At 31.0% G+C, this 16,155-nt stretch overlaps 1 protein-coding gene across 1 annotated transcript in view; it reads right to left on the reverse strand.

Annotated features, from left to right (window-relative positions):
* Positions 1-1,149: 1,149 nt before the first annotated feature.
* The window catches only part of LOC143255726 (digestive cysteine proteinase 2-like), a 49,524-nt gene continuing 34,518 nt past the window's right edge, over positions 1,150-16,155 (reverse strand). The window contains exons 6-10 of the mRNA XM_076511861.1: positions 14,043-14,233; positions 11,623-11,714; positions 4,149-4,310; positions 2,627-2,822; positions 1,150-1,751 (exon numbers count right to left, since the gene is read on the reverse strand). Of these exons, the coding sequence (XP_076367976.1) occupies positions 1,567-1,751; positions 2,627-2,822; positions 4,149-4,310; positions 11,623-11,714; positions 14,043-14,233 (826 nt within the window). The 3' untranslated portion in view covers positions 1,150-1,566. The remainder of the gene's footprint in view (positions 1,752-2,626; positions 2,823-4,148; positions 4,311-11,622; positions 11,715-14,042; positions 14,234-16,155) is intronic.

Genomic DNA, 16,155 nt, shown 5'->3' on the forward strand with positions numbered 1-16,155 from the left:
ACGTATTCTAAAGACGGCTGGTATAGGTACTAAAACTTTAAAATAAAGTACAGAACAAGTCTCTTTGTGAACCTGAAGATGACTTAAGATACGTTGTTCTGTATTTTAATTAAATGTTTAAATTTATGCTAATAAAGTATTTGCTTATGAAGAAACAATTAGCTAGTCCCATAAGTAAAAATAAAATCATGTAGTAGAAAAATGGAACAATGCAACTGTGTTAGTTTCTTGTATGCTTAAAAAAACAAGCTGTAATTAAATATCTTAAAATCCTCAAATATGACCAATGTTTGTATACATTATAACCGGACAAGAGCATATGGAATTCACAGAAAAGAACTGAATTATTGTTAAAACAATTCAGACGCGTCAAAAAAATGCTTTAACATGAGAGTTTTGGGAAATACCAACAAAACATTTGTTTGTTAGATCCTTCTGTAACAAAACTCTGCAGTTATGCATGAAAATACACAAAGGGCTATATATGCACTTTTCGTTACAGGTATCCATTTCTGACAGTGCATGTCCATACAAATATTGTGCCACTAGGGAGCAACAAAACTGTAGGATGAACTAAAATAATACCTTTAAAATTGTGATCAAAAACAGATTTTTTTCATAATAAGCAATTAACCTAATAGCTGAATCACTGGAGAGGACAGGTTTAGAAGAATGTCACATGTCTAGATAATAATAGACAAATATTTGTTAAAAGAAGTTGATAAACACCCTAAACCATACAACGTTTCTTTGGTAGCATTTTTCATTATCCTTTTTAGCAAAAATGAAACAGAAATTTTACCAGTAAAAGAAATAAAATATTGACCATCAGATTTGTTTTTTTAGATGTGAATTTATCACTAGACTACTAATAGATGTGAACTATGTAATCAGAGAACATATTTGATTACAAATACTTTTGTAGTGAAATTATTTTAGACAAAAATACTTAATATATTCAAATCATATGTTAGAAATTTGCATATCATGAAGTGTGCTGGTCAGAAGTTTTTTTTTTTTTTATTATTAGTGGTAATAAATCATGATTAATGTGTGATGATCAAAATAATTCATGAAACTTTTAGTGCATTATGGTAATTATAACAAACTCATTATTGGCGACTGAGATGCAAATGATCAAACAGTACAAAGTTTACCAACACTTTATTTATTATTAATTAATGATACTACAATAGTTTATCAATATCCATATTACACCACTGTATAACAAAAAATGAATTTTTAAATACAAACAATTAAGTACTTTTTATCACTTTGGTTTCCTTTGTTTACTTGAGCAATGTGATGCACAATCAGTATCATGGATTCATTAGGTCATTGAAAGGCTTGACCTATAGGAAAACATCGACTGGTGTAGCAAAAATAAATGTCTCTTTGTTGTGGCACAGGACAGTGTAAGCAGTGATCATATACAAATCAAGTTAGGTCATTGTTAAATGGAATGCATGACCATGAAACTAATAAAAAAAAAGTTATCTTCCACAATAATTTTCACATTTTTCTTCTTTAACATTTTTAGAATAATCAGAAAAGTTTCCCTACGTTTTACATCAGTACAAAGGTAGGTGATGTTGCAACCCCACAGTTGTTATCTTGTTGACTCATGAGAACATAGCCATCGTTCCCCCAGTAAGTAGACCAGGAGTTCTTGATGAGCCAGTATGGCTGACCATTCAATGTACCATAGCCCACTGCTAGGACAGAGTGGTCGAGATCATCACTCTTATTACCTGTTGAGGTCCAGAAAACAAAATATTTAAACAAGCAAGTCATAAAGGCATCTGTTTAATTAAGAACAAATCATAATGTGCATTACATTCATGTAAACATGCATAAAATACAAACAATTGAGTATTCAAAGGAACAAAACAGGACAAAGGAAGAGTTTTATCCAATTCTTATAAAGAGAAGGTTTGTCATAAATACATCATCATATACTGTCACACATTCAACATTCTCTTAATGCAGGAGAGAGAGAGGTTTCAAAAACAGTATTTCTCCATACAAAATCAACCTTTAATCCTAAAATCTTGGCATTTAGCCATATTATCCTTTGCTATTACAAAACAGCACATTTAAAAATACTTAATGACAGGGGTTTCTTGTAATGAAATCACGCTAGTTGTATTATGTTTCATTTCCAAGTACAGATAAGAGCTGAGCTATAACATGCTATACTATCTAAAGTCCAAAACAAACTTCGTACAATGACTCTGTCTACTTTTTGACCACAATATTCAAAACAAACAAAAAAATGCATTGTGACTTTACACAATGAGTGTTCTGATTTCATAATCCAACAACACACAGTTCAAAGCATGCTACATTGTTCTTTGGTTTTAGCTAATGCATTTTGAGTTAAAATGAATGAAAATTACACAACTAAATTAGTCAGATTTTATAATGAAGATAATAATAACAGTAATTAAAAAGAAGAATGTAGTTTAATACACTTCTGATTATTCACTTTAAATGAAAAAAAAGGATAATTTCTATCTGTATTAGAAAGCATATTTCATAACAGACATTTTACTCGCATTTCATTCTAAAGAAAGAGTTATCAGTTTCCTTTTTAAACACTGTATATCTATCATCTAATACTCACCACATTTAGGTTCCCAATATACACCATTAGAATAGAAAGAAAAACTTTTATGCGAAGCATCAATAGATACAGATATTGGTCCATTGTAGATTAAGGAAAGTCTCAAGGCTTCCAGATCAGGATCTTTTGATGTGACATTTACATAACCCGTTATTTGAACCGTCTTATTTACATTTCTATCATGACATTTTCCATCCTAAATAAACAATAAAAAAATGTAGTTTTTAAAATAACTTTTGGATGAAATGTTTATCTTCTAAACCTTTTTTTTTTGTCTTTGATGACAAATTAAGAGATTTTTCCATTTGGTTTTGAAATTAAATTATAAAAGCAGAATTAAATCTATCAAACAATAACTGTGATTACAGATTGTAGGTATACGTTTTCATCCAAGCTATGTTAACAGAAAGGGATGCAGTACATTCAGTGTAAAGTTTATCTGTACACATTTTACACATAACTTTCATTTTATAAACTTAAGCAAATATCGATATTTCAATCAAAACCAGAATATTTTTATTTCTGAATGTCCAGAGTGAAGCACGCAACACAATAATAAATGTTGTCCTATTTTATAATTTTTTTTCTGATAAAAAAAAATTAATAGCCAAGAAGTAAGTTAGTGTGATAAATCACAATATATCAAAGAACTTGTAGTTCATACATTGTTCTTACATTGCAAAATATAAGGAGTTGTATAATATTAAAGTAAAAGTTTACAATGGTTTCTGTTGCTTCAGTACTATCCAATTGTTCTGTAAATTAGAAACAATCTTAAGTATTTTCTATACGTAGTTTGAGTGGTTACTAACAAACTTGTGTCAAAAAACAATATAGCTCATAGCCAAACAAAACTTGATATGATTATATTCTAATTATAAAAAAATTACACACAAACCTAAATTTGACTGGTATCTTAGCAAAACTAGTTAAACTTTAATTCCTCGTAATTCTTAATAGACAGTGATAGGTTTCATTCGAGAACACAGCACAAACATGTGATATTGTAGCTATGAAACATTTCATAATCTGTTGCTTATTGGTTAATGATTAATATTTTAATAAGTAGTTCCTGGCAAGCATTTCTTTGAGGGTGAAGCTTAATTTTATTCCATTATACAACAGTTTTATTTATTGTGAAGTATACATTTTAAATGATATGCAGTTAAAATAAACATTCAAAATTCCAGAGTAACAAATAAAACTAGGTAGTTATAAATAGCTTTTATTAAATTAAATAAAACTCACCTTTACTTTTATGCTTTTCAATCATATAACTTGAAAAACTGAGTCGTAAAGAGGAAATTGCAAAAGATTACAGTAAATAAAAAGTTTTTCAAAATGAATTAAAAATCTGACATTACAAATATATCTTAGGATATTTAAAATGACTGAAGCACCTTCTAAATGTTACAGCAATAACGTTAAAATATACACAAAAAAATCAAGTAATGTTTTAAATTCAGTCCTCATAAGTGACTAACTGGGCAAAAAAAAACTTGATAGAAAAAAACCTTTTTACCTGACCAAGATAAGGGCCATAATCTTCCTCTGTAGCTAAACCACCACTTTTTATTATATAGTCATAAGCACGGAAGTCCTCACCACCATCACAACCATTGTTCTGGTTAGACCAGCTACAATCAATAAGCTGCTGCTGAGATAAATGAACCAGATTCCCAGTCTGAAAAAAGGAAACAAATTGATGAACACAGCATTGACCTAAGTAGTACCATTATCCTCCACGTATGGACAAAAATAGCCACATACCTACAAATAAGGCATTTAAATATATATCACCATCTTTCCACATAGAGTCATCCATCTACATGTACATATTGTAAAAGACTGCTATTATGAAAAATCTATTGGACATTTACTTTTATTAATGCACATATATAAATATAAATGTTGCAAGTTGAGCTCTAGTCTAGTTTCACAGTATATGTTTAAGTTTTGACAGATGCAAGACTTTCTCTTTCAAATCTGATTTTGATTTTGTGCATATATGGTCTATATATGTGCAATATGAACCTTGCTTGGTTCATATTGTTTAAAAAGTTTTACATGTACAGTTAATCAGCAAGTTAGATTTTAGTTTTGCCAAACTAATTATGCAAAATAGGCTTAAATCTCTGTCAGGTCTTATCAACCTTTTACAATATCATTCATCCCTAACAGGTTTTCACAATAGCACACTCAACCCAGTTCGAAAAAGACAAAAGTACTAAATTAAAGGGCAAAAATTCTTTATTATGATTTAAATATACATCAAATTACAACTAGAATGAATACAACAAGAATTGAAAAACTCCGTGGGTGAAACATTCACCTCATTGAGAGCCCTACATCTATAATCAAATTAAAATAGACTAACTTTAATATTTTACCCTGACAAAAGTGTAACAATTTCATTTTCTTATTCTATTTATTTTAGAAATTACTGCATAACATATACTAAAGTATAGAATGTAATGGAATATTTAAAAACATTTTTACACGGGGTAGTAAAGTTAACATTTTCCTTACTTCTCTGCACACACTACCTCTTCCTTGTGAATCTGCTTTTGAGAATCTGTGCATGCCACATTTTAATGTGAACTGCACCAATTGATAATAATGTAATCATGTAACAATAGCCCTCTAGCAATAGAAGAAGCAATACATCCTTCATGGGCAGTAGTTCTCCACAAGCACTTTCACTTTTTAAACTTCATTCTTAAAGCTTTGCATGAATAACGTGTACTGGTTGTGGGAAGATATGCAGAGAAGTAAGAACTCATCAGAAATACATTTTCAGGTAAGAAAAAAATTACTTCAGAAACAATACACTTACCTTTCTTCACACAGTTTCTAGAATTCTATTGATGTGATGAAGCAGCTGGTGCAGCTGCAAAAGTTAAGATGAGCTCCCTTTATAGAAGATGACTGAAGGGGAAAACTTATGAAGTGTGACATTATAAAATTGAACGGGAAACATTTACTGGAAGCTTCATCCACCTCATATAGGGTACACTCTTCTTGAATAGAAGTATGAAAGGAGAAAGGCAAAAAACAGACAACAAATGATCAACCAACTACCTGCACACAACAGGTCAGTTGGACGTGAGATGTACTGTAGCAATGTCAATGATCAAACCACAAAGTTTGATATGTATTCTGTTGCATAATTTACTCACCTTACAAATAGAAATAGGAGCAGAGTCCATCCCTGGCCAAACCATTGGAAAACTGATATATTATATAATGAGGAAGACTTGCATTGCACTTACATGGAAACTCCTTTGCTACTTGCTATTGCATTCTGCTACCATTTCTGCCCCCCTCAGAACAGTCTATGCAACGTGTGAAAAATTCTCCATGTCAACTACTTCAACAACTACAAACTAAAAGTGCCAAGGTTTTTCATGGTTCACACAAGACAAGAGTGGAGAAATTTACATTTGGAAAATATCACAGAGGAGCATGGTTGTGTTCCCTCAGCTACATGACTGCATGACAACTAATGAAAATGTTGCACGCTATTATTAAAGCAATGCACATACTCGATAATGGTGAGGATTCTCAACACACTGATGGACAATGACCATGGCAGTTGATAGGCCTAAAGCCCAAATCATCAACTGGTAGCATTGCAAAGTGGCTTAATAATCCAATAAAATCAAGGGCTTAACACCCCCCTTCAAAAAACAAAAACTGGTAGCAAATATCCACATGCTGCTTTAGGTGCACGTGAAAAGATTTATTCCAAACATAGAGTTAAACACAATTAGAGGGAACATTGATTTCTGGACTCAACTGGACTTACTGTAAAGATATATATATATTTTTTTAATAAAAAAAATGTAAGGGGTTACCATGATACCTGGCATGAAAAGCCAGCATGCACAAGCTAGGGAACCCTGCAGGCATTTTCCGTAACAGTCGATGAAAGATTTGAAATAGACAATGAAATATTACAAACACCACCATACTGATCTTGCCAGCACAAATGGGTTTGATGCTTTCTGTTATCACAGACTTGTGACTAGGGAAGTAAATATATCCTGTGAGGCAACATCAACCACCAGGAGTGTTCTTAAAAGCAAATGTGAGAATTATAGAAACAGATAAGAAATTAAAAAAAGCACCAATTAAAGGTAATATCCTGAAGGAGATGATTCTGCCAGATGGTGGAGATAATGAGAGACAAAATTGGAGTTCAAATTCCAGTATGGAGGATCAAGAAGTTGTTGGAAGTGCAAGGCTAGAGAGTGAGTCAAGCAGCAGATGTGATACAACCTGCAAGTTTCTTCATTCAGAGGAGGAACAGATAACCCAGATGAGTTGATAAATCCATCTGATAAACATGGTAGATGAGAGATCCTTTAAACAAGAAGGATTCAATGTTAAAAATAAAGGACTGTGAGAATTACAAAATGGAACCATATATGCCAAGTAATATTTGACCACCCAAATTGGATACAAAAGGCAATCAGGTTCAGTACAACCACTGATGGAAGAAATATGGAAGAAAAGGTACAATCTCTTCTGAGCCACCAAAGTTGTAAGAATAAATTAGCAGTCAAAAAAAGATGTGTAAAACAAAGTACAGGAGGCACACAGTGTACGAAGATGAGAGCTGTGGTTACCAGAATCAAGAAAAAAGGAAATACGTTTTAAGAGAAAGAGATTATAAAAGAAGCATGTGGCCAAAGGTTCAAATGAGGAATGAGTAAGAGCATCTAGAAACATATATTGAGAGAGTTCTCAACATGGGATCAGTCTATGTAACTGATCTCATAACCACTTGTACTCATTAGTTTACATATTAATATATTAAGTGTATCTCCACAAAATTTGGTAGACTTTTAGTGAAGAAGTCTTTTGTGCATGCAAAATTTGTTTTTTTAATGAAGTATTTTTAAAAATTTGTCTGTAAAAATATCAATTTTAATTAGTACCAAGGTAAAACGATTTTCTTTTTAAGATTAAAAATATAATTTTTGCCTAAAAAATCTCATTTCATTTGCACAACCTCCAAAACTTAAGTAAACATATCTTTTTTTTTTTAGTAAAACTTTGGTTTATCTGTTATTATGTTTATTGCTTAATTCTACAGCCTATAGACAACTTAAATATAATAAACAAAGTTTTTTTTAATTGAAAATAAAAATTAGCAGCTGTGTCCTTTTTTCTTCATTATTAATCGTGAAGTTTTAAAGTTTCAACATCCCACGTTTTCAGTGTTTATTTTTCTGTCTACCTCTAATGTTGAAACCCACCATAAATAAAACTTAAATCATTACCCATGTTATTACTATTTACATACAATCAATACAATACTCTTGAGAGCAACAATGTATGTACAAAGCAGTAAAATGTTATATATATCCCTTGTTCCAAGAACACAATACTAGACTAAGTGGCTTATGTTTCCTACACCTTTTACAAAAGAAATTTTGCAGAGTTGTGATTAGAACATGTAAAAAACATTTATTATATGAATCAGAGTTAAGCTGGTCCAGTAAACATTGTAGGTTCTGTGCCACACCCATCCAATTACATCAGAGGTGTTTCAGTAATAGTGGTAATTATATGAGGTGTGTGGAATTTTGTACGATGGTGTCATCTAGGCACATACTTACAAGATTTATTCATCTCTTTCACTTTCATTACACTTGTATGTTAACTAATAGAAACTTCTGATCTACCCATCTTTCTTTCCATACTCCTTGGGTCTATGACATTTTTTCTAGGGAAGTGGTTTTGCTATCCATATTAATTTAAATTTCAATAACACAAATGTTCTTCTTAGAACTAACCCTAATTTTGACACACGTTTTTAGGTCAGATCTGTCAGAGACTATCTACCAAATACTTGTTTTACACTACTCTCATAACAGAATTAACCATAGACAAATAGATGTTTGGCACAAAATGTCAGATTGGTTTTCTCCAACATTTGCCAAAAAAAAACCAAACAAGTGCAGTATGAAGTTTTGAGTCCTGGCAAAAACTGAATGAATAGTGTCCGAAGTTTAAAATCTGTACAGGCAAAGGGGAATAAATACCAGCTGAAGGTTTAGCAGATATTGTTGTGATAGAACTGATGGACAATTATAACAGATTAGAGCACTAGGTTTTCATGGACAACTTTTGTACTTCCCCCTTGTTTATTTAACAAACTACTGACAATAGAAAATTATGCTTGTGGGACATGCAGGAAAGACAATTTCCTATTGCAACTGGTTTCTAAAAACAGAGGGAAAGCATGAGTGTTTTTAAATGTGGAACTCTTGAAAGCTGTAAAGTGAATTGACAAAAAATATTTATGCACTTTTGATTATACACTCTAGTACTATGACAATATTGACAAGAGGTCACAAAACCTCAGTTAATTGTTAACTGCAGTAACTTTGCAGTAGGAGTGGACCTAAATGACCAAATTTTAGCTTCTATTCAACTGACAATAAAATGGAACAAAAACTGTTTTGACTTTCTGACTTGACAGTTGTAAATGCTTATATTTTGTACATACAACAGACCATTCTGCCTGCATTAATTCAAAATGGTTTTAAAATGGACTTGGTCAAGACCTTGTTGAGCCTCTACTTCAAAGCAGACCAAGTCCTTGTAGTATACTACTCTCTAGAACTGTACAGGACTTATCACCTCTGAAACTTGTTGCTCTTGGCAGGCATTTCCATACACATGTTGAAACAGGTAACAGAAAAAGATGCAGATTATACCTTTCTGAAATTAAAGTTTGTACAAAGTGTAAAATGTGTGATGAGTTTCTTTGTATTAAACACTTAAAAGTATTGCACTAGTGTTAGTCTTAAAAGAAGTTAATATTATATAGAAGATAAAAGGTACAATAGTGATGCTCCCTTTCATGTGCCAAAATGAGCTTATAATGTTATACTATACAAAGTATCATAAGTATGGCTTTTGTAGTATTCTATAATATTTGTAATAAAATGGATCTCTATACATTTCTATTCATTTGTATAGATTTTTCTGTGTGCAAATTTATGCATTTGTTTTTGATTTATGCATTTTGTAACTGCATTTTTTCCTTTATCCATACATTATAATTTTCAAGCTCAGTAACTAAGCTGTATTTCAGTCTAAAAATATAGAAAACTTCAAGCAGACTAAAGACAACATACCTCCTGTGTTTTAGTGGACTAGTATTTTGTATTATACAATAACATTTAAGTTATATATGTATACAGATTATTACTATTTAGAAATAGGTTACGAAACTTATCTTTCTCAAAATATAGAACAATAAATCAAGACGTAAAGCAAACAATTATCTCTTCTATGACTTTTGAACTCAATTGCTACCAGACAGGTTGACAAGCCTCTTAAAATTTTGAACATGGAAGATACCAAACAAAATAATTTTAAGTTTTATATTCATTATTCACCAGTGTATATGTATATCATAAATAACTTTACCAAAACCATAGAATTCCACTATGAATTTTTAAGCTCAGTAACTAAAATGTATTTCAGTTTAAAAAAATATAGAAAACTTCAAGCAGACTAAAGACAACATACCTCCTTGAAATATTGGATCAAATTAACATAATAGCCTTTTCATAGATTAAAATGGCTGAGAAAACCACTAGAACACATTGAGCTATTAACTGGTTATTCACATGGCATATATTGTAGTAAGAATATACAAGGGACCATTTCTAAAAATGAAAAGAGATCAATGGAACCACTGTGCAAACTGAATTTCAGCAGAATAAAAAAAATACAAGGCTTGTATTTTATATCCTAGGTTGACAATATTGGATATTTAAGTTCTGAATTTGTACAAAACTATGGATATAACCAGTGCTGCCTTCAACATACCATGTGACTCGCTAAGCCTTCAACATACCATGTGACTCACTAAAATCTATAATTAGATAGGTTATTTTAATAACCTATTTTAATTCTTTTAAATTAAGAAATTAACTCATATATAATATTAAAGTTCAAATTATATCTACAATTTGATTCCAAATTTAGACATAAATTCATATAATAATAGTTCAACAAAATTTAGAATGCAAGTCAACAAATGTAATAACATGGTCCTTTGACCAGTGACCCATTGTAAAAGGGTTAAAAAGTAGTCAAGTTTTGAACACGGTGTAATTTTGTTTTAATTTACCCATGAATTAGACAAATAAAATAATACATTCAGTAGGTGTAACTGTACTGGCCTAGAAAATACAAAGATAACTACAAGTATACTGAAAATTACAGTGATATTTTGGCTACTGTACAGTACATATGTATACAAGTGTGTGTGTGTAATTAATTACTCAAATATTTAAATTTTAGTTACATTTGTTAAAACAAAGAAATTAAATGAAAAATACACTGGAAAACACTGATTTTGAGTACATAATTGTGTTACGAGATGCTGTGCTCATGCATCAAATGTGCTAAGCCTCTGTAAGTTTTGTTTTTCCTTTTGGGTGGAGGATCCAGAGATAAACTTTGTAAGCTTCAAATATTAATTTTTGAAAACCAAGAAAAAATGTCAAGTTACTGAATTAGTAATTCTTGAGAACAGAGAAATTTACCAGTGATTATTCAGAGTCCATTTAAAAAACCCAGTGTAAACACAGCCTTGACAGACAAGATGTTAGGGATATGTAAATCCTCAAAAAGATAGAACATCTAGGAGAGACAAGATTTGGGGTGACTCGATGCTCCATGCCCTGTATATGAATAAAGAAAGAGAACTGAAGAAGACTCCGTGAAGGACCAAATAGTGGGTTAGAAAAAAAAAAAAAAACTTAGAAAATTGACTGGCTAACTCAGAATAGCCACCTCTTGGATAAGTGATGTAGCCTGGATGGAGTCAGCCATCCAGATAGTAATGTTTTGGACCAACAATTTTCCTTTAATGTCAAGAAGTTACTTATAAATCAACACCACCATATCAAATGTTTCAATAATTCTTAATTAATCAAGAAAATAATTTACATATTCTATCTAACCTTCAAGAAATATGCTCCCTCAATTGTTCCAGTAGTGCCAAAACTCCAGCAAGAACCGCATACAGCCTGGTCTTTCACAGGCGTTACAGCACCTAAACAAATAATAATAGGAGGTAAATTTTTTATATTAAATTAAATTTAAAATTTTTCAAATAAAATAGTCCCAACTACTGGCTCACCACTTAGTCTGATACCTTATAATACTAAAAATCTGGTTTTCAAGGTGGTTAAAGCAGAAACAGTCTAAAACTGGCTAAAATGTAGTGACAGTAAAAGTAGATTGTTAGATGCACTTAAACTACAGCAACAAAACAGTAAAACAGTAGTTTAACAATTAATTTTTAACCTAGCTGTTTAATTGTTTTATATTTTATTTTTAAATCATCTTTTAACATTATTGAAAACTTCTTAAAAAACTAGAGCTATTAGTTAATAAATAAAGCTTTTAAAATAAACTGTTAATAAATATTGTTGGACTTAATTAGATGGTTTATCCCCATAACAATGTGGATACTACTTCAACAGTCTCCTCAAAATCTAAGGTACATTGTATACCCCACATTATAGCCTATACCCTGGAGATCTTTCAAATATGTACAGCATTTTACTTTTTGTTTGGGCTTGTTTTTATTTATTATAAAATATCACTTATTACAGGTTTGAATTTCCTGTTTTTAATGCACTCCATCCACTTGATTTTATTTTATTAGACTGTTGAGTATTAATATTTTATATAGATACATAATTATAGGAGTAATAATACTTTTGCAGTATGTCTATGGCACATTTTGTTATCAATTTGTAGTTCTTAAGTGTATGAAAAATCTAGCAAATTTGCATATACCTAATGTTATTTTTCACAAATGTTCATTTTTATTTAAATATCTTACTTTATGAAGTAAGTAATTTTGCAAGATAAGTGTTGAAATACCCCACCTATTAGCTGCATAACTGCTCAAAGTTATGGACAGTACGTGAACTAGCTTTGATTAAAGTGGTGATGTGACCTGTAAGTGAAGTATCCTTTAGTAGCAAATGTTTTATTACAGATAATTAAATTCTTCAGTTACATGTCTTTTCTATATTTTTCAATGCATGAATAACAGGAAGGTTAGCTGCACGTGGATTCACTTGCCTGACAATGTGATGGAACAATGCATGCACCTAAAAGTAAGAAAATAATTGATGTAACCAGTTTGCTAAAATACATCTACATATATTTGATAATCTTAAAAATGCTGTAGAAAATGCATTTGTTTGAACTGAGATGCACATGCATGCCTTGCATACCTGGATGTCATGCCACCCACTCCTTTTCTAAAACAAACAAACAACAACAACCTCAAAGGCCATTTGATCTGGTAACTGTCTTTGAAATAAGACTTATAAACCAATGACAGAACTAAATAGGTATCACTAAAGTGTTTTAATACGTAAGAATGGATATGCATCCACACACTCTTAACAGCATGGATGATAGCAAAATTATGTTTGATAGCATAATTCAAAATGACATTCCTAAACTAATACAAACAATTCACCATCTACCCTAGTAACTGTAAAAGTCTTCTTGATAGTACAGAGTTCACCAAGTAGAAATTTCAATGTCCTTGACTTAAAAATTACACTCATCTATAGTAAAACAAGTTACATGCGGCATTATCCTTTAGCTTTTAACCCATTAAACTGTAGTCTTCTCATTTACATAACATTATTCAGAAAAACAACATTAGTCCTGCTACATCTTAAAATTTAAAGTTTATACAAATGATTAAGCAACATTTAAAGAAAACATTATGCTCAGAAAAGGGTGTTTTTGTTAAACGCATTTAACTAGACAGATCCATTGCCAAGAGAAATAACAGGGACATAAGTATAAGTTTATAGTATGCTACTTTAAAAGTTTTTATCCTTGTGCAATCTAAAGGATTTACTAAGGTACATTAATTGTAATATACATTTTACATATGTCAGCAATTTTTGAGTGTAATCTCACCCACTGCACCTCCTACCTGCTTATATGTATGAATGATGAGAATTAAAACAATGAATGTCACTATTGGAAGATGCAATTAGTTCTACTACTACATGATGCAACTTAAAAGTTCAGTTGCTTTCAAAATTCAATCAACTAATCCTTACAAGAATGTTATACAGGTAAATAGCATTACATGATTGTGAGTAATGATGGGGGTAGATGGGGTTGTTAGTGATTTGAAGGATAGTTTAAGTTTTGTTTATACATTTTAATAACTTACATTTATATTTTGAATTCATTTTAAGCACTTAACTCATGTTTTTAATAAGGGTCTTTCTTTACAAGTACATATACCTGTGGAAGAAGATATTCTCAAAACCATTCTAGCCAAAGGTCTACAACTTTCAAATATATTATGTGCAACTATCATTTAATGCCATACCATAAAGCCTCCAGTCCAGTGTTTCTGGTATATTTGGATTGTAATTTGATTTATCAAACGGTCTGCCATTGTTTCTCTCACGAGTTGGTAGTCTACCCCTCAGAATTCGCATTTCAGAGTCAGTCAAATCAGCCAGGTGATTCACTTTAACACTATATGTTTTACTTGCACGGTTTGTAGATTTAATAAACCTGTTAAATATACATTTCAGATAAAATAAATGAACAATACTTTTAAAACATTGTGGTGATCTCAAGGTCAAACATAACTCACAGCTTCTTGATTTCTGCAAAAACTAAAGATTCAAGTATCTTACATAAAATGATGAGTGTAATGATTTGTTACAGTTGGATTGAAGATTCAAGTATCTTACATAAAATGATGAGTGTAATGATTTGTTACAGTTGGATTGAAGAAAAAGATATGGTGTGTTCTGGTCAGAATGAAAATAAAACATTATTTAAAAAATTAAACAATCATCAAAATAGTAGAACTATTGTATTGTTATGAAAATATAAGTAAAGGTGAATGGAAAAATCAATGAAGTGAGAAATAAGTGCATGATAAAAAGCAGTGATGACAATCACATAGAGGAAATTTCACAAGAAAGTTTTGTTTCTCTGAAAACAGAGAGAAGTTGCTCCAAAGGTAATAAATTTGTAGTCATAAAACACTTGTCTCTAACTGATCAATCAGTAAATGGGTTCTGGAATGCAAAAGCATCTCTTCCCTGCATTACAGCAACAAAGTGGTTTGGGACAAAGTGGTTTTCCAAATGCAGAGTAAAAGAGTAGATGTTAGTAATAACCCATGAAACCCAAGGTACATTCCTCAATTGGACTAAGCAAATAAATAGCACTCAAGGCTCAAGGCAGCAAAGGACACCAAATAGATTTAGCAAGTTCTAGTCTAGAACAATGAGAAATCTCAAAAACAATGTTATAAAAATAGAGAAGAGTAAGGTAAATAATATTTGTGTACTACAACCATTTCTTCCTTTACATTAGATGTATCCTTCATCTGAATAAGTTCAACACCACTGTAAAAGTTACAATGTAAACCAGAAAAAATTACCTAAAGGTCACTATCAATCATACTGGATGCAAACAAAGAAACCACTGGATGCACAGCATTTTATCATACTGTATAATGTTAAGATACTAGATACATCATGTATAATTAACAGACATACCACAAAAACAAACACTAGAGAAGTAGCACCATTCAAAACAAACTGATAAAAAATTTTAAATTTCCAAATACACTATTACAAAAATAAAATACTAGAATTTAATACAGCATATATATTTACAGTTCATTAAGAATAATTTCAAAATAACAAAGCCTTTAATATAGAAACAGCAAATGCTTGACTAAATATCTTACACAGTAAAATTGTGAAAATCAAAATGTATATATTACACATAAATAGGAAAGAAAATGTGAAAGATATAATTTTCTTTTACTGAAAATGTATTTACTATTGCTAAAGTAAATAAATATTCTCATTCAGTGCTGCCTTTCACACGTAAAAATATTTTTTATGCATACTATACGTTTTAATTTTCTTGAATTGGAACTGACTGATTCCAACGATTCTCATACTCTCTTAATGCATGTAACTCCCTTTATTCAGTTCTACTTACCAATCACTTGAATTTTGACAAGGAAAACAGAAGCATCACTTTTCAGTGAGGAAGAAGTGTGAAGTATGTATCTATTAGAAATAGGTTTTCAGTATTAAAAAATTACAGTTTCTGATACAGTACATTACCTCCACTTACACATATAGCTAGAATCCTACACAGAATGGGTACAGTGACCAATGCAAGGGAAAAAAAACATCATTTGAAAGTGTCCAAAAGACAATCCCAAAGATGAGATAGTTAGATTCTAAGATCTGAAGTGGGAGACCACACAGCTTTTGAAACAGGTATACATCATAAAAAAAAATTCAAGGGAGAGGGAACTATGGCTAGATAGTGATCTGAACCATGCAATATTTATGAAAAACTCAATCCCAGAAAGTTTAATAAAAGTGGTAGGTAAAATGTAGATGTGCCCCTAGGTCCAGAGTGGCTAGGGTGTTAAAGACTAACACAGCTTGTCAACT

The sequence above is a fragment of the Tachypleus tridentatus genome, chromosome 7 (genome assembly GCF_004210375.1).
Source record: "Tachypleus tridentatus isolate NWPU-2018 chromosome 7, ASM421037v1, whole genome shotgun sequence".
Taxonomy (NCBI): domain Eukaryota; kingdom Metazoa; phylum Arthropoda; class Merostomata; order Xiphosura; family Limulidae; genus Tachypleus; species Tachypleus tridentatus.